At 41.8% G+C, this 22454-nt stretch overlaps 1 protein-coding gene across 4 annotated transcripts in view; it reads left to right on the forward strand.

The window, feature by feature from the left end:
- The window catches only part of TTC7B (tetratricopeptide repeat domain 7B), a 252364-nt gene that overhangs the window by 65936 nt on the left and 163974 nt on the right, over nt 1–22454 (forward strand). For all 4 annotated transcript variants that reach the window (XM_041758870.1, XM_041758871.1, XM_041758872.1 and 1 more), the window contains exons 4-5: nt 3311–3441; nt 20068–20189. In XM_041758870.1, the coding sequence (XP_041614804.1) occupies nt 3311–3441; nt 20068–20189 (253 nt within the window). The remainder of the gene's footprint in view (nt 1–3310; nt 3442–20067; nt 20190–22454) is intronic.

Raw genomic sequence — 22454 nt, forward strand, 5'->3', positions numbered from 1 at the left:
TGCCAGAAAAAACTGATAGTTTAGACAGTATTAAAACTAAAAACTGGGATGCCTGGGTGGCTCAGCGGTTGAGCATCTGCCTTCAGCCCGGGGCATGAACCTGGAGTCCCAGGATCCAGTCCCACATTGGGCTCCCCACAGAGAGCCTGCTTCTTTCTCCCTCTGCCTATGTCTCTGCCTCTCTCTTTCTCTGTGTCTCTCATGAATAAATAAATAAATCTTTAAAAAAACAAAACTAAAAACTTTCATTCTGTGAAAGGCACTGTTCAGAGAATGAAGACAAGTCATAGACTGGAAGGAAATATTTGCAGATATGTGATGAATGACCAGTATCCAAAATATACAAAGAACTCGTAAAACTCAACAATAAGAAAACAAACAGCCCTGTTGAAAAAAGGGCCAACGATCTGAGCAGACACTTCACCAAAGGAAGTATACTGATGGAAAATAAGCATCGGGGGATCCCTGGGTGGCTCAGCAGTTTAGCTCCTGCCTTCAGCCCAGGATGTTATCCTGGAGACCTGGGATCGAGTCCCACATCAGGTTCCCTGCATGGAGCCTGCTTCTCCCTCTGCCTGTGTCTCTGCCTCTCTCTCTCTGTGTCTCTCATGAATAAATAAATCTTTAAAAAAAAAAAAAAGCATCATATGTCTTTAGAGATTACAACAACAAGGATACACTACCATACACCTATTAGAATGACTTAACTCGGGGTGCCTGGATGGCTCAGTCAGGTAAGCATCTGCCTTCAGCTCAGGTCATGACCTTGGGGTCCTGGGATAGAGCCCTGAGTTGGGCTCCCTGCTCAGTGGGGAGTCTGCTTCTCCCTCTCCCTTTCCCCCTCCTCTACTCCCGCTTGTGTTCTATCTCAAATAAATAAATAAATAAATAAATAAATAAATAAAATCTTTTTTTTTTTTTTTTTTTAAAGAATGACTAAAATCCAAAAAACTGATTAACACGAAATGCTGACAAGGATGCTGAGCAACAGTAAGTCTCATTCCTTGCTGATGAGAATGCAAAATGGTTAACAGCCACTCTGGAAGACAGTTTGGCAGTGTCTTACAAAGCTAACTATAATATTGTTTCAAAGCTATTTGTTTTTTTTTTAAAGATTTTATTCATTCATTCATTCATTCATTCATTCATTCATTCATGAGAGACACACAGAGAGAAGCAGAGACACAGGCAGAGGGAGAAGCAGGCTCCATGCAGGGAGCCGGATGCGGGACTTGATCCTGGATCCCGGATCATGCCCTGAGGTGAAGGCAGATAGATGCTCAACTGCTGAGCCACCCAGGTGTCCTGCTATTTGTAAACAAAGTATATTTATTTAGCTATTTATTACAGAGTCTCACTCATATTTATGCATTTCAGTTGAAGGCTATGTTCACACAATAACCTGCCCATGAATGTTTATAGCAGCTTTATTCATGATTGCCAAAACTTGGAATCAATTCCCTTTCAATGGATTAATGAGTAAATGGGATATTATGTCGAAACAAAAAGAAGTGATCATGATCAGTCCACAAAAAGATGTGCAGGGACCTTAAATGCTACGTGAAAGAAGTGAAAGAAGCCAGTCTGAAAAGGCTGGTACTGAAAACATTGTGTGCTGCAGGATTACAAGTGTGTGACACCCTGGACAGGGCAAGACGGTAAAGACAGTGAAAAGATGAGTGGTGGGGCCAGGGGCTCAGGAGGAGGAAGGTAGGGATGAATTAGAGGGGCATGGGATGTTTTTAGGGCAGCAAATCTGTACAGTGCTGTAACGGAAGACATATGACCTTATGAATTTGTTAAAACTTGTGAACGACAGAACACAGTGAACCCTGATGCAGTTTTAACTGTAGACTTTGGTATTAATAAAAAAAAATTAAATAAGAACAAAAAACCCCATCATGATGAAATATTGACAAAATGTTTTGCTTGTTATATGCCAATGTTACCTCAATAACAGCTGTCAAAAAATAAATAAAATAAAATAATAAAATAAAAAATAAAATAAAATCTTCGAGCCATACCTTCTGCGATGGACTCATAATCTATGAGCTCCCAGGCACGCTGCCTGCCATTGCTGGCTCCTTGTGAACAGAAGTGATTTCTCCTTTCTGTTTGGTACAGCTGTCTCTCGTGGATTTTTGCAGCCTGGAGGGACAAGCACTGTTTGATAAGAGCAGCTTGGAAGAGGCCATTCTCAAAATGATGGCACATGAAACTGTGGGTCATTTGCTGATGTGTCTGGCGCCCTGTCTGGAGTGGCATCCGCTCTGAGAGTTAGCAACCAAGTGGATGACTATTGTTTGGAAGGCCAAAGACTTGAGTTCAGATTCCTGTTGTGTCATGGGCTGGCTGCCAGGTTTGGGGCAAGTCACTTGCGTTACTGTGGCTGATCTCAGCTTCTTGGTTTGTAAAATGAGTGGGTTCTCTGGGGGCATTTCTCTGGCTTCTTCCAGTTCCAGACCCCATTTCTGTCAGTATCAAACTCTATCCTGCGCCTGTGCCTGGAGTGGAATGAGTGTCCCATGTGTGTATATATGTGTCCCAGGGCACTCACCACAGCAGAGGCCCTCCTGTGTGGAGGCACCAGCCCCCCTCCCTGCAGTGTGCCCTCTCTCCACCAGGTTGTGAGTGGAGCCCCAGGGCCTGCTGCTCCCGGCTGGTTGCCCAGAGCAGACCTACAGGTTGGTGGTCATTCAGGCACCAGCTGCTCCTCCCAACACTGGTTGTTTTGTTTTGTTTTGTTTTTTAGCCCTTTGTGCTTTCATACATCCCGGCCCTGAGCTCTGTCTTGGCAAGGAGGATCTCCATCTCCAAAGAAATGCCCACAAAGCAGTTCTGGTATTTTCTTAGCCCATAACTGAGCTCTGGTCTGTGATGCTATGGTGACTGCAAAACTCTGAAGCTCCGGAGATACTAGGAAGATCTTCCTAGTAACTGAGACTCCCAAGATTGTTTAATATTGTGTTTATGTTCAATTAACCTTTTGGGCCTTTTGGGATAGAAGATATTCCTTAGCTAGTATTGTGCTGTGAGCCTAGCTTTGCTTTACTCCAAGGACCTTGCAATGTCCTTGGATGAGAAGCTCTGTGACATCTGAATGGGATCATGGTACAGTACCTGATCAGATTCTCCACCTGGATATTAAGGTCAAACGTTCTCAGTGAGGGAGGGTAGAAGGCAGAGCATTTGCTTCTTTGGACAGTTGGTGCTATCCTCGTGCCATCTTCTGGCCGTCTAGAGTGATGTTGAAAAACTAAGCTCCACGAAAAACAACTCAACCAGGTTTTGTTTTTTTTTTTTTTTTAAGGACTTTGTTTAGAGAAGTTGCCTGTTTCCTCTTCTACCAGTAACCTCCACGTGGACCGGGAACAGGATGTCATCACCTGTTATGAGAAAGCAGGGGACATTGCTCTCCTCTACCTCCAAGAGATAGAAAGGGTAAGTGAGGACCGTGCGTTCGTTCCAGTTGATAATTTTTAAAAATTTCCAGGCCGACTCTAGAGAACTGTGCTCATCCTCTGGAAAACCTTCAGCACATCTGCCTCTGGATGCAAAGCTTTACTTATGTTCTTCAGTGCAAAGGAGCTGGTGGTGATTGTAGCACCTCGGGAAAAGCGTTTGGGAAGTGTTTTAACATCCCCAGAGCAGAAATGACAGTGCGCCCCGGAGCTGGTTAGTCATTCACGTTCTCCTGTGCAAAGTAGGTTGAGCTCCATTTGTGCTTGTCTGGACGATATGCCAACATGATGTGCATCTGGGGGTTGGGAGGCTTTACCTCAGTAGCTACATGGAAAGGCTGCTGGGGACTCCTGGCTGACCGACTTGGAGCAGGTGTGGATCCTCTGAGATCTTCAGGGAGGGTTTACTGCCAGCAGTCAGCAGTCACCTGTGGTGGAACCAGCAGCTGACAAGGGGGCCACCGGAGCAGGAGGCCCTGAGTTCACACCCTTGGGCAGAGGAGGTTAGAGGCCCCATCAGACACACCAGCCAGGTTTGCACAACTTGTCCATTTGGAAGGATCGCTGGCCTTTGGCTTTGCTCTTTACTGTTCCCTCATGCTCTGCCTCAATTTCACCATCTATAAAAGGGGCATAATAGTTTCTACTTCATTTCTTGTAGGGACTGTAAAAGATCCTGTAAATAAAGGGATTTTTTCCCGCATCCCGTCCCGATGCGGAAACATACTGGATTCTTCGTAAATGTCACTTACTTTTACTGATAACAATGGGCTCCAGCCATCTCTGCCCATGGCAGAGTTTCCTGGCATTCAAACCAAGGCTTGACACTGATATTTTCCCCTTCACACCCAGAGATGTGTTCTGTGAGGTTATTTAGAATGACTAGAAATCCCGTGAAACTGAAAATGACTTGTGTGGTTTCCCATCAATTTTTGGATGCTCTCTGTCCCTAAGGATCAGAATGGGGGAGACTGCCGAAGTCTGGTTAGCTTTGTTTTGTTGTAAGTGTACAGACGGAAGTGATTTTGTTTTCATAAGTCTTCTAGTGTGTTGATGTGTATGACGAGGATCAGAGTTTCTGTGTAACGGGCCAGGAGTGCAGATGAGAGCCACAGAGAAGACTAGGGAGGAATAATGGGACTAGCTTTGGACCTGGGTGGCACCAGCATGGGTTATAAATCACGGGTCGTGACAGCTAGGAATTCAGGAAGATACCTGACCATCTTGCCAAAATGTCCTATCAGAAGGCTTCTATGAGAAAGGGAAGTTTTGGTTATTCATAATTTATGGTATGATCTTTAGAGAAATGATCACGCAGCCTGCTTTCAGAATCCACATTGTCTTCACTGTGTGCGTCTTTGGTGGCCGGCGCTTGAAAGTGGAGACGTCTGCTTAGCGCAGCCAACCTGTTGTCGCTGCACCCACAGCCCTTGCCATGTAGGGACCCTTGCTTTGTACCTTACTGTCCACCAGTTGTCTGGCCCTGTCATCTTGGCATCTCCTGGCTGGCAGAGAGGAGGTGCATCTGTTACACGGGTCTTTAATGACTTGGGGATTGGCAGGCCTGGGTGTACTTGCTGTTGCGCTCACGTAGAGCCACCTATTCACTGTTGGTTCTTTGGTCAGACTGTAATATCACAGCATTTTTAAAAAATATTTATTTATTTATTTTAAAGAGAGAGAGAGCGTGAGGAGGAGGGGCAGAGGGAGAGGGAGAGAATCTCAAGCACACTTCACGCTGAACATGGAGCCCAACATGGGGCTCGATCCTGCTGCCCTGAGATCACAACCTGAGACAAAGCCAAGGGTTGGACGCTTAACTGACTGTGCCACCCAGGCACCCCTAATCATAGGACTTAAAAGAGATTTTTGCTTGAGTTGTTGGGGAGACAAGGGTCAGATGATGTCAGATTGGAAGATGAAACAGAGGCCCAGACAGAAAGGATGCACAGAAGTCAGGGCTGAAGCTAGGACTAGAACTCTGCTGACACTCATTTCAGGGCTCACTCATGTCATTATCTTGAACCCTGCACACAGGCACACGCTGTGTCATTCCTCATACCCTTACCTGCAGAAAGGGCTCAGTAAGTGTTCAGCCAAGCCAGCCATAGTGCTGGGTACCGTGGGGAAGCTGCCTCAGCTTGGGGTGCAATCTTAGCAGTCAAAGGTGATGTTCACCTTTCTGGCTCTGATTTTCCAGCATGAGTTTTCCTTTATGGGAACCTGCTTGAGGCCTCAGCAAGCTGGGATATTAGTACCAGGAGAGACTGAACGAACCAAATGCCTGTTTGACTGTAGTAAGTGCTCAAGAAACCATTTGTAGGGATCCCTGGGTGGCGCAGCGGTTTGGCGCCTGCCTTTGGCCCAGGGCGCGATCCTGGAGACTTGGGATCGAATCCCACGTCAGGCTCCCGGTGCATGGAGCCTGCTTCTCCCTCTGCCTGTGTCTCTGCCTCTCTCTCTCTCTCACTGTGTGCCTATCATAAATAAATAAAATTAAATTAAAAAAAAAAAAGAAACCATTTGTGGATTGATGGGAAGTCTAAGGGGAAAGCGGTCTTCCTTAAGTGACTGTGGAGAATGGTGGATGTTCAAGGTCTTTAAAGGGCAAGATTGGGGTGCTATGCAGAAGATACCTGCCTGGACTTTTTTTTTTTTTAATTTTGAACTTAAATTGGCTTTTAAGAATTATGCTAAATTGAAAACAGAGATGTTAGGGAAATAGAATCTGAATCTGTTAGGGAAATCTGAATAAAATCTGTTAGGGAAATAAGCAGGCTGGGACAAGCCTAGCTAAATAGTGCTTTGTTTTTCTGGGTCTGTAGGCCTTGACTGTAGAAAGCCCCACAGGCTCCGTTCCTGTTTTGGTTCTGCTGAGCACAGGTCATGGGTCTCAGTGGTTTCCCTCCATTTCCCAGCTATTCCATAGTGAAGAAAATTCTGTTGGCCAGGACCTTTTGACATTTTACTTATAAGTGTTGGTTCTTAACTTCATTCACTAGCAAGAAAAAATTGGGGAAGAACTTTTGGGGACAGATTGGGGTGTCATGGTCAATATCTTTTCATGATCTGAAACCCCCAAATCATGTATCTGAGGCAGCCAGATTCTCTGAATAGAGAAGTGTTTGATGGGCAATAACTCTTCAGGAGGCAGGTGGCCATGGCTGCCCCTCGAGGCAGCTAACTTGAGCTGTGAGATGGAACAGAGCACAGTGGTAAAGTGATGGTCAGTGCTGGGATCCTGGATTTGCCACCTCTGAGCTGTGGGACTTTGGGCAAGTTACTCAACCTCTCTGTGCCACCCCAGAATCCTCATATGTAACATAGCTATAAGGCTGTGGTGAGGGAAAGTGGGTTAACTCAGTACTTCCTAGTGTGTGGTTAGCAACAGTTATATGGTCTGTATCTGTGTCACCTGGCAGTGTACTCTTTACTAATCTTAGAAGATTTCAGATCAATAAAAATCTGGAATACTCTAAACATGCTGTTTTATTAAAAATGTCAAATAATTTTTTATAAAGATATTATTTATTTGAGAGAGAGAGAGTGAGGGAAAGAGCACAAGTAGGGGGGAGAGGAAGAAGGAGAAACAGACCCCCAGCTGAGCAGGAAACCTGACCTGGGACTTGATCCAAGATCCTGGGATCATGACCTGAGCCAAAGGCAGACTTTTGACCAACAGAGCCACTCCACGCACCCAAAATGTTAAATAATTTCTAACAGAATATTTATGGAGTAATTTTTCTCAGGAGGACTTGGTTCTCCCTTTCCTGTACAGAAGATAATGGGGACAGCAGCTTGCCCTGGAGTCCTGGTATCATATCTAGGTTCTGGACTTGTGTTTGCCTCTGACTGTTGGGCCTTGGTCCATCCGTGTGTTTCTGTGTGCTTCAGCTTTCCATTTTCATGTTGGGGCTCACACCACCTGATTTGTCCGGAACTAAAGAGCCAACGAGCACCAGGGTTCCCCATGTGATATGGGACATTTCCACATGTCCTTGTACCCCCAACCCCTTGTCCAAAGGTGGAGGCAGGGCCAAAGAAAACTGAATACACAAAAGCAGGGCGTTGAAATATTTGTTTAGTGCTGTCCTTGTTATATTAGGGTTATGGGAGTCACCTAATTTTCTCTGATAGTTTGTTCTCTGAAGGGGAATAAGAGATACTTCTAAAATTGTGCATATACCATGATTTAATCAAATAAATTGAATTAGAACAGATAGGATTAGAAATGACAGAGGCTGTCCTTGATTTGTTTATCTTCAGATGGTGGCAGTGTGCCAACAGTAAATAAAGTTACCTGCCCCACGAGGAGCTTCTCGTGGTGCCATGATAGGAATAAAGATGACTTCACTTTTGAATATCATAATATGAGCCCTGCTTTTGGCAAATGAAATCATCCTGTCTCTGTCCTTTGCAGGCATCAGCCAACCAGCTGGTTAGGGCTTTCTTGAGCAGACGCCGTGCCAGGGTGGAACTTTACCTTCTGCCGACAGTTCACTTCTTCACACCCTATTTTAGAAAAGAAGTTAATGCTAAGTTGTGGGATCCCCGCAGACTTTTTATGGGCGGCCTTAGCGCTCAGGTTTTGAGGAGACACAACTGGTCCCCGTGTGTTGCCGGACGCCCCCTGGAATTCCTCTGTGGCCATCAGAGAGGGGCTCCTTGGTCAGCAAGGCCGGGCCCTGCCTGTGTTACCTCCTCGCTAGAGGACAAGCTTGCAGTCACAGGGCCGAGGTGCTGGACACCTAGGTGGACTAGATGATGTCTCAGGAGAAGGACTCAGTGCTGCCCATGGGAGAGGCAGGGTGTGACTCCGGGAGGCCACACGGCCATGCTTTTGACTGTAAAATGGGAGACAAAAAAAAAAATTCTTCCTTCTCATCCCCTCTCCCTTCCCCCTCATCCCCCCTCCCTTCCCCAGCTCCCCACTGGAGCCAGAGCAGCAGGGAATTGTTCATAGCTTCCCAAGCTGCTTCCTTAAAACATCAGGAGACTGCCCAGCCAGCCACTAAATGTGCTCTGACCCAGGCCTGCCGTCTGCCGACTGGGTTGGGAGGCTGCACGCACTTAAAAGCTGAGTTAGAAAAGTCTGGAAGCCAGAGAACAGTAGCTTATTTTAATTTTCACACATTCTCGTTCAGTCTTGGCCCTCGTACCATTATGTCCGTTATGGAGCTCTGTTCTTTCACTCACCATCATGTCAGAAGCCTGCTGTGTTTTCATGGAGAGGTGGCTGGCCTCTGCTGGTTGGGGCCCCCCGCTGGTTTTCCTGCGGGTGGCGCCCTCCTGGCCTGCCTTGTTTCCCAAGGGTGGGTTCCCGCACCTGGACATATTTTTGACATCCCCATTAACTACATATTATGTCTCATTTGCTTTCCGCAAGGCCTCCTGACATCTCATCCCTTTGGCAGTTTGGGAGGATAGTGGTTGTTTTGTGCTCCCGACAGGGTTGCTATCCTGCCGAAGTCATTTTTGCTGGGCTGCCAGGTGGAAATGGTCCCTTGCTTGAGGTTTGAGTTTGCAGTTCTTTGTCAGTCAGGTTGAAGTTTTTCCCATCTATTTGCTTATGGGTTATGTTTCACTTCTTTTTTGGATTACAGCATAATAGAGCTAGAATTCACATCCCATCTCATTCACCCATTTAAAGTATACAATTCAGTATGTTTTAATATATTGAGAGTCATAAAACTATCACCAGTATTTAACTCTGGAACATTTTTGTTGCCCCAAAAAGAAACCCTGTACCCACTAGCACTCACTCCCCATTTACCCCTGAGGTCCCCTAGTCTGAATGGGTTTGTATATTCTAGACATTTCATACAAATAAAATCCCACAAATGTGGTCTTTTATGGCTGGCTTCTTTGGCACGTGCCAGGGCTTCATTTCTTTTTACTGACAAATAATATGCCATTTTATGGATGTACTGCATTGGGTTTATCCATTCATCATTTATCATTTATCATTTGGGTTGCTTCAACTTTTGGGCCATTATAGTAAAGCTTCTACGAATGTTTGTATACCTGATTCTGTGTGGGCAATGTTTTCATTTTTCTTGGGTATATACCTAGGAGTGGAATTGCTGGGTCATATGGTAACTTTATGTTTAACCTAGTTATATCCCTTTTGTTTCTGTGTATACTTTCTGTCCAGTTTTTGGGTGAAATCTTTTTCTGATAATTTGAATAAAGTCTATATCACAAATATGTTAACCCTTTAATCATATTTGCTCTAAATATTTTCTCAGTAAATTTCCATTTTTAAGTTGCTCATAAATTTAAAAATCTGTATATAGTTGAATCTGATTTTCTTCAGTCACATTTATTTCATTGTTTTAAAGCTGAAATATTGGGATAAGCTCCCTCTAGTATTTAAATTTTTTTCAGTCCTTTTTCATATTTTCAAAAACAACTTTTAATTTCCAAATGTTCTCAGGATTTATTTTGTTGTGTGATATTAGATATGACTCTAATGTTTTTCTCAAATTTTGCTACCACTTTAAGGTGATCTTATCTCTATTTTTTTCATATTTGCTGTTATATATTTCAAGTTATTCAATAAAATTTTAGATACAAGAGTAATTTCTGGCTTTTGTATTTTGTTCTGCTAATCTTATATCACACCAGTATGACACCATTCAATAACTACTTTATGATGGGTTTCAACATCTGAAAGGATTATTAACTACATATTACTCCTATTTTTCAGAATGTCCCTTATTCTTTTCTGATGATACTTCTAGGTCAATTTTAGAATAATTTTGTTGAGTTCTAGAAAAATCCTGTTAGGATTGGTTGGATTTTTATGAACCCTATATATAATTCAGAGAATTATATTTAGTCTTCACTCATCCATGACCATGATATCTCTTGCCATTTTACAATACTTTTGTTTCAGAGATTTTAGTAGGTCTATTTTATTCCCACATCTTTTCTGTTTGTATTGCTTTGTGAATAGGATCGTTATTTTTTTCATATATTTTCCCATATAGTAATGCTTTTAAATTTTTTAATCCACTTACACAAATATTGAGTGCTTTCTATGTTCTACAGTGTGCTTAACACCGGGAGCACAGTAGTCAATAAGCCTCAGAGCCTGTCCTTAGGAAACATATGATCTCATGAGGACCCAAGTCCATAGCCAGTGTGGGCAGTGCTTTGGTGGGAACCTCTCAGAGGATTCTGTAAGCCCAGAGAAGGGTCTTGGGGGACCAGCGTGCTAGTGCAGGGATGGTTTCTAAAAGAGAGGACCCTTGAACTGAATTTTGAAGGCTGACAAGGGTAGCAATGTAGGAATACTGGCCGTAATACTGAACTCCATAAAAATAGAGTTGATTTTCATTTTTCTGAGACTATGAATATGTGGCAGAGGAATGATTTTTGTTGTTGTTTCTTCCTGTCTAATGTTTTCCATTTTTATCTCTCTCGTACCCTGTCTCCAGGTTTTTTTCCCCTATCTCCAGGTTTTCTAAAACAATATTAAAAAATAAAAGTGGTAGAAAATGTCATTATTTTGTTCCTACTTGAAGGTAACTCTTTAATATATCTCCATTAAGGATTATAATGTTTATATGCTCACTAAGTTTCCCACTTACAATTCATAACAATTGTGTCAGGTATATATTACTATCCCCATTACACAGATGAGGATAGTAAAAGTCTGAGAGATTGAAAGAATTGTCTTAAGTCCACAAGTGGTGAGGAGTATTAGAACCTGACCTTGAACCTGGGTCTTTTTATTTTTTATTTTTTTTTAATTTTAGAGAGAGAGAGAAAGAGAGCGTGAGTGGAGTGGGGGGGGACAGAGGGAGAGGGAGAATCCTAAGTAGACTCCATGCTGAGCATGGAGCCTGATGCAGGGCTCAATCCCAGGACCCTGAGATCATGACCTGAGCCAAAATCAAGAGTCAGATGCTTAACTGACTGAGCCACCCAGATGCCCCTAAACCTGGGAGTTTTGACCTAAAGTCTTTGACCTCTGCCTCCTTGCTATCATGCTTCCTTAGTCATTAAGTGTATGCTATTGCCAAAGCAGGCTGCACTTGTTAAGGATGCTTGTTGGCAGTCCTCTTGCAGGGAAGTGTTTATCCTCAGAACAAGTGGCTTCGCCACTGCCAAACAATACTCCTGCCCAGGCCCATGTGTTAGAGGCTCTTTGTGAAGAAGGGATGAAATCCAAGGTGCTTAGACTGAAGGGTAAACCCTGAGCCGAGCTATTCTGTCTCCCTCCCCCCTTGTGTCTTTCCCATTCTTCCCATTTGTAACCTAAACCCTCATCCTGGGAGCTCTGACTTCTAGTCTTTTGGACTTTGTTTTGCAAGTAAACGAAGACTGATGGGACAAAGGGAGGGAGCTGGACTACAGAGTCTGGGGGACCTGAGTTTCAGCACCAACTCTAACACTTGCCAGCCATGCAATTTGGGCAACCCACACAGTGGAACAAAGCCTCGCTTCCTTCTATAGTGAAGAGGGGGTAGTAGTGTGTATCTCTTTTTGGGGAGGAATAAATGAGAGAGCCTGTGTACCTACATAGTACCTAGTGCACAGTAGGTTACTATCTTACTGCTTTTTTTCTGCATTTCTGATTGGTCTTGCAAATTCACTCATTCATTCATTATGTATTTCATTCATTTATTATATATATTCAATGCTTACCCTGCACCAAACACTGCTGTAGACACTGAACATATTAGTAAATGAAATAGATGTGGCCTGACTTTGTGTAAGTTTCTGCACCACAGAGGGAGACAGCCAATAATCAAGTAAAAAATATATACTAATAAGTGCAGTAAAGGATTAGGATAGGCTGCTTGCTGTGAGGGAATAACAGAGGCAGGCCTACATGATGTTAGGTGGCCAGAGAAGGCCTTCCAACAAGGTGATAATCAAGGTGATGCCTGAAGGGTGAGGAAGATCACAAGGGCAACATGACCCAGACTGTATTATAGAAAGTGATTCAGGCTGCTTGTAGAAAGTGGGAAAAAAAAGGAGCAGGAGATGACATGGAGACTCCATTTAGGAGGCTATTGTGGAAATCTTATAAGAAGTGATTACCTTCCATGAAGGTAATGGTTGTAGAAATAGAATAGATTACAGACATACTTGAGAAATAATTAGGAGGGATGTGGTAATAAATTTGAAAGTGTTAGGGTATCAAGCCTTGCTACAACTCCTCTTCCTTTCCCCGCCCCAGTGTCTGATTTGGGCAGCTGGGTGGATGATGTTATTTATTAAGATAACTAGAGATTTATATTTTAGGGTTAATCTGGACTTCTAGGAGCTTTAATCATGCTCAGAATTTTCCTGGAAGTGGAAGTTAGGTAGTTCTTGTCCCAGAAGGCATTCTGGGAATTAGGAGGGAGGTGCCCAAAAAGGACCCCCTGAGGATGAACTTCATCCCTGAGCTCCAGCTATATAGACTCTTTCTGAGACTGAAGCTGGACCAGGAAAATCCAAGAATTTCCCCCTCCCACCACCAGCCATGTAACAAACACAGTACCAACTAATGAATAATGGCAGAATGCCGTGGGGAAAGGGCCATGAAATTGGAGGGAAATCCCCTCTGTAGTGCAAGCCTACAGGGACTGCTGAAAATAGGATGGAACAGAAACACTGAGAAAAACCCTCTGTCATCCCAGGTCCCACAGTAAGCACAAGTTGGTAGCCTACTGCTTGAGGAATTTGAAGTCTGTGGTGCATTGGAGGTAACTGTAGAAGCAACAAAACCCAGCCCAACTTCAACTACTGACTAGATTGACTCAAGTTCCCCACATTTGTTGCCTTATAGATGAAAAAGAGTGCCCATTTTCAGGTATAAATATTTACCTCAGTGTATTTCTCCACACACAATCTTCAACATTGAATTTAAAAATATGAGATATACACAAATATACACAGAAACAGGAATAAGCAAACTATTGTGAAGAGCAGTAAACAGAACCAAACTTAAAAATGACCAAGGTGTTGGAACTATCAGATAGGAACTTAAAAATGTTAATGAATAATATGTCAGAGGATATTGTGGAAAAGGCATACAACATACATAAAAAGATGGGAATTGCAACAGAGAGATGGAAACTATGAATATATAAAATTGAAATCCTAGAAATAATAAAATATAAGAGATGAAGAAAAATTTTTTAAAGATTTTATTTTAGGGGCCCCTGGATGACTCAGTCAATTAAGTGTCCCACTTTTGGTTTTGGCTGAGGTCTTGATCTTATGGGTCTTTGGATTAAACCCCGTGTCAGGTCTGCACTCAGCGGGGAGTCTGCTTGAAGATTCTCTTCTTCTGCCCCTTGCCCCACTCATACACATTCTCTCTCTTTCAAATAAGTAAGTAAATCTTTAAAAAAAAAAATGTTATTTTTAAGTAATCTCTACCCTCAACATGGGACTCAAATTTACAACCCTGAGATCAAGAGTCACATTGTTCCCCAGGTGCCCTGAGATAAAGAAAGTTTTTGATGACATATTAGAATACTGGGCACAGCTAAGAAAAAAATCTTTTAGTTGAAGATAGGTTAATAGAGATGATTCAAATAGAAACACAAAAAGAACAAAAAGAGTGGGGCAAAAAAAATCAAAGCAGAGCATCCAAGACTTACAGAAAAAATATGTATTTGGTGTCCCAAAAGTAGAGGAGAGCCTAACTGAAGCAGAAGAAAAATTTGAAAACAGTTGAGAGTTTTTCAAAATTACTGAAATGCAGCAAACCATATATTCAAGAATCTCAGAACCCTAAGCAGGATAAATAAAAACATACATTTAGACATATTATAGGTAAACTATTGAAAATCAAAGAATCTTGAAGGAAGCCAGAGAAGAAGAAACTTTAAAGACAGAAGAATAAAGCTAATAGTTAAAGCAGATTTGTCATTAGAAACAATCCAAGTGAGAGGATATCACAGAGATGCCTTTAAAGTAGTGGATGAAAAATTTCAAAACCCCTCTGAAGAAAGAAGACAAAGATTTTGTTTTTTATAGAACAAACAAAAATTGAAAGAATGCATTACCAACAGACCTGCATAACAAGAAATGTTAAAGAAGTTCAAGCAGAAGAAAATACAGATACATACAATGTGAGGAAGATCATCATAAATGGTGACAATAAGCATGCATATAAAAGACTTTTTCTTATTTTTAATTTTTTAAAAATATAATTTATCACCTAAACGAACAATGCTAACAACATATTATGGAATATATAACATAGAAGTAAAATGTGTGACCACCATAACACAAAAGTTTAGGGAAGAAATGTAAGTATACTATTATATGGTGTTTATAATATTTATAAATTGATGTAATATTATTTGAATATACACTGTGATAAGCTAAAGAGCTATATTGCATACTGTTGGGGGGCAGAGAGAAAAAAAGAGAGCAGATGGACAGATAGCCAAACATAATTAACTGTCATTAGTGAAAATGAAATGGAATCATCAATCCAAAAAAAGATGAATGAGAGAGAAAAAAGGAACAAAGAACAGATGGGATGATAAAAAAAAAAAAAAGAAACAGCAAGCAAGATGGTTCCAATCATGTCAATAGTTACATTAAATATAAATGGTCTGTACAGTTTCAAATTGGATGAAAATGCAAGGCCTAATATATGCTATCTATAAGAAAACCATTTAAAATTAATATATAGGTAGAAAAATGTAAAATTATATACAATGAAAACAATTCATTAAAACAAAGCCACAGTGACTGTATTACATCAGAAAGTAGAATTTAGAACAAGGAATATTTATGAGAGATAAAGGGAGATGTTATATAAGAAAAGGATCAATTAATCAACAAGATATAATTCTGAAAGTGTATGTACCTAATGATAGAGCTTCTACAAGTTTAAAACAATATAACAATTTATAACTTTAAATGCATGTCTTAGGAAAATATTCAAATCAGTGGTCAAAATTTCCAATTCAAGAAACTAGAAAATGAAAAAATTAAAGCCAAAGCAAGCAAAAAGAAGGAAATAATAAAGATCAGAACATAAATCAGTGAAGTAGGAAAGAGATAAACAGAGAAAATCAGTGAAACTAAAAAAGGATTCTTTGGAAAGATCCATAAAGTTTGTAAACTGTTAGTGTAGATATTACTTTAAAAATAAAATCTTTTTTAAAAAAGAGATCATAAGGGAAAATTATGACCAACTTTATGCCAATAAATGTGATCACTTAAAGAAAATGACAGATTCCCTGAAAGACACAAACTATTGAAGTTCAAGAAGGAATAATAAAGATCAGAACATAAATCAGTGAAGTAGGAAAGAGATAAACAGAGAAAATCAGTGAAACTAAAAAAGGATTCTTTGGAAAGATCCATAAAGTTTGTAAACTGTTAACAAGATTGAACAAGAATAAAAGAGAGAAGACATAAATTACCAACAACACCCAAGAAGAAGAGACAATTTTATAGATTTGTAAACATTAAATGGCTGCGAGGGAAGGGTGCCTGGCTGGCTCAGTTGGTGGAGCAAGTGACTCTCGATTTCTAGGTTGTGAGCTTGAGCCCCATGTGTTGGGTGTAGATATTACTTTAAAAATAAAATCTTTTTTAAAAAAAGAGATCATAAGGGAAAATTATGACCAACTTTATGCCAATAAATGTGATCACTTAAAGAAAATGACAGATTCCCTGAAAGACACAAACTATTGAAGTTCAAGAAGGAATAATAAAGATCAGCAACATAACATGAAGTAGGAAAGAGATAAACAGAGAAAATCAGTGAAACTAAAAAGGATTCTTTGGAAAGATCCATAAAGTTTGTAAACTGTTAACAAGATTGAACAAGAATAAAAGAGAGAAGACATAAATTACCAACAACACCCAAGAAGAAGAGACAATTTTATAGATTTGTAAACATTAAATGGCTGCGAGGGAAGGGTGCCTGGCTGGCTCAGTTGGTGGAGCAAGTGACTCTCGATTTCTAGGTTGTGAGCTTGAGCCCCATGTGTTGGGTGTAGATATTACTTTAAAAATAAAATCTTTTTTAAAAAAGAGATCATAAGGGAAAATTATGACCAACTTTATGCCAATAAATGTGATCACTTAAAGAAAATGACAGATTCCCTGAAAGACACAAACTATTGAAGTTCAAGAAGGAATAATAAAGATCAGCAACATAACATGAAGTAGGAAAGAGATAAACAGAGAAAATCAGTGAAACTAAAAAAGGATTCTTTGGAAAGATCCATAAAGTTTGTAAACTGTTAACAAGATTGAACAAGAATAAAAGAGAGAAGACATAAATTACCAACAACACCCAAGAAGAAGAGACAATTTTATAGATTTGTAAACATTAAATGGCTGCGAGGGAAGGGTGCCTGGCTGGCTCAGTTGGTGGAGCAAGTGACTCTCGATTTCTAGGTTGTGAGCTTGAGCCCCATGTGTTGGGTGTAGATATTACTTTAAAAATAAAATCTTTTTTAAAAAAAAGAGATCATAAGGGAAAATTATGACCAACTTTATGCCAATAAATGTGATCACTTAAAGAAAATGACAGATTCCCTGAAAGACACAAACTATTGAAGTTCAAGAAGGAATAAATAACCCAAATATTCCTTTGTCTATTAAAGAAATTAATTTTATAGTCAAAAACCTTCCCATAAAGAAAACTACAGGTCAGGTTGACTTCACTGCTGAATTATACCAAATATTAAAGAAATGACAGCACTACTATAAAAACTTCCAGAATACAGAAAAGGAGGAAAACATTCCCTAAGTCTTTTTATGAGATTGATATCCCTTATGAATATAGATGCAAATATCCTCAACAAAATACCAGGAAATGGAATCCAAAAACATATAGAAAGGATTATACACCATGACTGAGCACGATTTGTTTCAGGAATGCAAGGTTGACTTAATATTTGAAAATCAATTAATTTAATATATCAGTTGAATAAAATGCAAAACCTACATGATAGTGATAACTTCAGTCGATGTAGAGAAAGCACATGACAAAATCCAGCGCCCTTTCATGATAAAAACACTCAACACACTAGGAATGGAAGTTCCCATCTTCAACCTGATAGAAGGCACCTATGAAAAATCCGTATCTAACAACATATATAATGGTGAAAGACGATTTTCCACCCTAAGATCAGGAGCAAGACAAGGATGTTTGTTCTCACTACCTCTATTCAATATTGTAGTATATGTTCTAGCCAATGCAATTAGGCAAGATAAAGAAATAAAAGGCATCTAGATTAAAAAGGGAGAAGTAAGTATCTATTTGCAGATGACATTATCTTGTATACAGGAGACCCTAAGTGATTCACACATACACACTCTATTTTATCTAGTAAAGGATTTCAGCAAAGTTATAGAATATAGGGTCAATATCAAAACATCACTCTTGGGGCAGCCTGGGTGGCTCAGTGGTTTAGCGCCACCCTCGGTCCAGGACCTGATCCTGGAGACCTGGGATCGAGCCCCACATCAGGCTCCCTTCATGGAGCCTGCTTCTCCCTCTGCCTGTGTCTTTGCCTGCCTCTCTCTCTCTTTCTCATAAATAAAATAGTTTTTAAAAACCACTCTTATTTCTCTACATGAGCAATGAACAATCTGAAAATGAGATTAAGTAAACAATTCCATTTATAATAGCATCAAAAAGATTAAAATATGTGGGGATAATAAAAAAGTGCAAACCTTATACCCTGAAAACTACAAATCAGTGTTGAAAGAAATTAAATAAATGGGAAGACATCCTACTTCTATGGATCAAAAAACTTAATTTGTTAAGATGTATCTGTGTCTATATCATTATTCTCTCTCTCTCTCTCTCTCTCTACACACACACACACGTATAATAAATATAAGATCTGCTTTTATCTTTAGGACAAGTGCCCAGACCTTTAATGACTACCTATAGAAAAACCCCACATTTTTCTGAAATTGAGTGATTCCTTTGGTCACGTTTTAGTTTCTCTTGTTAAGTTTAATCAAAATTAAATGTAATGGTTCAGATTTAAAACTGTCGTACATAACAATCTCAATTTTCGTAAAATGATTTTTATCTTTTTTTTCCTTGATTCATATGTTTAGAGGTACCTGGATTCTTGTTCAACATATGTTAACTGGCTATTTCTGTGTGGTAGAATTCCAGACAATTTTAAAAGTTTCTTTCTGTGCTGTGGCGAATTGTTTTTGCTTTAAAGTAATTGTGGTGGGTTTTTTTGTTTTGTTTTGTTGTTTTTAAAACGATTCTTGAAAGCAAATGAAGGCTAATTTTTTAACGTTTAAGTGTTGGGCCTCCAAGGGGAGATGTCAAGGAAGCCGTTGCACATATGAGTCTAGTGTTCAGAGGGAAAGTCTGTGGCAAAGAGGATGACTCTGGGAGTTGGCAGCATGTGGACGATTTCTGAAGCTTGGAGGAATGGATGAGATCATCTTGAGAGAGACTTACAAGAGACCACACTCGGTGCATGTGCAGCACTGGGAAGACGCCTTAGGGAGGAGCCTACAGTAGAGCCAAAATGACAGTTCGCAGGGGTAGGAGGAACACCTACCCCTCAGCACTTGCAGAGCCAAGTGCTAAGTCGGGAGGGAGCCAGGCAGTTTTGATAAGATGCTGGGATGGAGTTCAAATCCAAGGGTTGCCCACCTGGATTTCATCCCACAACATCTGCTCATTGTGTGCTTTCTTTGCTATTTCCCGAAGCTCGAAAGTTAGAGAGCTAGCAATTGCTTCAATGCTGTATGGAGAATAATTGTGAGACCTCTAGAATGCTTGGGCTTTGGCTTACAGCTGGGCCTCTGAAGGGCTTCTGACTTCAGCAAATGTGGGCAGCAGGTTTGGAGAGCACGTGTAGGGTTTTTTTAAATGGGCTGCAAGTAGCTTCTGTCTGATAAATGCTTCATTTGACTTGACAGCTTAAAGCGAATGGCCCCTGTAACAAACAATAGATATGTGTTTACCCTTCGCTATGACTGCCCCCCCGCCCCAACTTGAAGATCTTTCTCCTGATCAGTTGGCAGTCTTTCTCGTGGGGCCAAAAATTTAGACCTTTAAAACCTTGTTATCCGTTGACAAAAGATCAAGTTTTGGGAGAGAGGGAGAGAAAGAGAGAGCTCAGGTTGTTTTTCTCCACGCTTCCCTTGAGACTCCATTGGCTTTGACTTTGAAGCCTAGAGAGTTCACTCTCCCTGGGGAATTTCAGGGCCAATGCCAATCACAGCACTTCTCAGCTCAGCTTTCTTCAGAGTTCATCAAGCTTCTGTAGGGCTGGCCCTGCAGTCCGCCCGTCAGTGACCTCTGCCATCATTGGTGGATGATCCTGGGACCTGTGTCCTTCTCACTGGGACTCTGTCCACATCCTGGCATCCAGCAGAGCCCCTCCACCTCAATGCTTCTCCTGGCACCCTGCACCCGTCAGCACCCGCTGTGCCAGGAGGGCCTCCCGTGCCCCAGTTCGGAGGTGTCATTCTCTTGGCTTCCCTGATCTCTGCACTCACATCTGCACCAGTCCCTGGGCACCAATGTGGGCGTGAGGAAGCCGATTTGTCAGGTTGGGCAGTGCATTTAGAGATGCGGTATGAAGGGACTAGGCTTGGATGTGGATCTCATTAGTTTTCCGATTTTCTCCCCTTCTAGGTAATACTTACCAATATTCAAAACAGAAGCCCTAAGCCTGGCCCTGCTCCCCACGATCAAGAACTAGGTTTTTTCCTAGAAACAGGACTTCAGAGAGCTCATGTCCTCTATTTCAAAAATGGGTAAGCCTTCTTCATTTTTTAAATCAGGTTCCTAAAGAAGGAAAATAGCCTGACCACACCGGCTCTGGTTTAGCTGTTGTAACAAAGCAACTTTAAACATGAACTATGGTTGGAATCTTTTTTTTTTTTTTAAATTTGTTTTTAAATAACGAATGTAGGCTCTTTTGTCTCTTCTCCCCCGGCTCCCACTTTGCCATGAGGTTTGAAGGTGGGAGAAGGGAGGAAGGAGGGCTTCTTGGTGAGGATGAGTCACAGGCTGGAAGTCCTGGGCCAGCGGGTGTGTAATGGGAGTGTGCCATATGCTGCCCTCCTTGATGTCAGTGGTCCTTACTGCACAGACCAAAAACCCCTTTTGTCGGGGGGTGACTTGGAAGTCCCAGCACACTGGTTCAGAGAATTGGGTCTGCCAAACCTCCAACAGTTTGTAGGAAAGTGTGGCTGTGACGTCACACAGGCACATTTTCCACCCGAGCTGCCTTGGGAAAAGGTGTATGAAAGTGAACGTGAGGGATGCTCTCTGACAAATTGGTCATTGCTTTTCCTTTGTGTGTTGCTCTTACAAGAAATGCGATGATTCTGTTCCAAATTTCTTCAGCTGTCCCTTGTTTTGACCTTGTGCTGCAGGATAGACGTGCACGAAGACCCACAGTAGGTATCCGGCCTCTCACCCGTAGCTCCTCGCAGGCCTGTTCCCCTCCCTCTAGGGACCGTCACGTAGTGCTTTAAACGAGAGAGGGGACACGAGTCCCAGCCTTTGCATAAATGAACAGGGGTTTGCTCCCTCTTCATTTTTAAGAGCGTCAAACCTTGGGGCAGAGCTCATGGAAGTGGCATTTCTTCTGCTTGACGACTCAGAGCCACAGGCACCCATCTTTCATTAGTTGTGGGTAAAAGCTTGTTTTCCAAATCCTGCTAAATTGTTGGTGGAGAAGACCTGCTTGGCCCCAGAGGACATTGGTTCAGATCGGCACGACTTGCAAAAGGCCGCAGTAATGCCCCAAGGTTTGGACTGGCTAGAGAAGATGCCCTCAAGTTTGATCTCATCTGCCACTGATCAGATCATGTGAGCAGTAGTGCATGTCCTCCACACTGATGCTTTAGTTCTAGCTCCTGTGATGTTATAAATAGAGGGAGAAGAGGGCAAACAGGGCATCTTTGAGTGACCTGTTTCTTCTCCCTCTTAACAATAAATGGTAGTCATCCCAGAGGAGCCCCAACCTTGCTGTCTCCCCCTCTAACCTGCAAGTGTATGTGGTTGACTCCCAGATGCAAGTCCAGAGGCAGGAATGTGCTCCCTCGGAGCTTTTGGGGGCACTAAACCAATGCCTTCTACTGAAAATGCCCCATGTAGGACTGGTAAAGGTGGGCTGGGTAATTTATTTTCATCCGAGGCCTGTTCATGGAAGAGGAAGAAGCTAGTCCTCTTGGGCTCCGACCTCCTGCCTTGAAATGTTGGCTGGCCCCTGGAATCCAACTAAAAAATAATAATGATGAGAGGTTTGCACTAGATGATGGATTACATGCCAGCAATTGCTTACCGGCTCATTTCTCTTTTCATTTTTTACTCAAGTTCAAGGAGATTCCCACTGATGTAGCCAGTGAAGACACTGCTTAACTTGGAAGCCTTTTCTCCTCCTTTCTCGTCCTCTCACTCTCTTCTTTGGGCTCCAAAGGCCAAGGATAGGATTGGCCAGCCACTCCAGACAGTCCTTGCCAACTGCAATGTCCTTTGCAGCAGTCATGAGACATTACTTTGGGGTAGGTGGAGGTGAAGGCCAGTTTGGAGACCACAAAATATGAATGAAAGGAGAGGGAGCAGCAGGAGCTTTGGGGCATGTCTGGTGCTGCCAGACGTCTGACTTAGAGCGGTGGGTTTCTCAGGGCTTGAGAGCCACACCCAGGTCATTTGTCAGTGGACGGATGTTCACAGCCAGTATCTCTGTGTAGGGGGCGGGGACACCTAGAGGTGGCTGCTGCCCCTAAGCACCAGTGGCTTCCAACATCCCATTTTCGGGTATATTTGCTCCTTTTTGTTTTTCTACACTTTATTTTTTTTATTATTCTTATTTTTATTTATTTTTTAGAGAGGGGGAGAGAGAGAGATAGAGATAGAGATAGAGAGAGAGAATCTTAAGCAGGCTTCATGCCCAACGTGGAGCCCGACACGGGGCTCAGTCTCACAACCCTGAGATCATGACAAGCCAAAACCAAGAATCGGATGCTTAACCCACTGAGCCATCCATGCGCCCCTCTGCACTTTAAAGA

This window comes from Vulpes lagopus, chromosome 6 (assembly GCF_018345385.1).
Source record: "Vulpes lagopus strain Blue_001 chromosome 6, ASM1834538v1, whole genome shotgun sequence".
Classification (NCBI taxonomy): Eukaryota; Metazoa; Chordata; class Mammalia; order Carnivora; family Canidae; genus Vulpes; species Vulpes lagopus.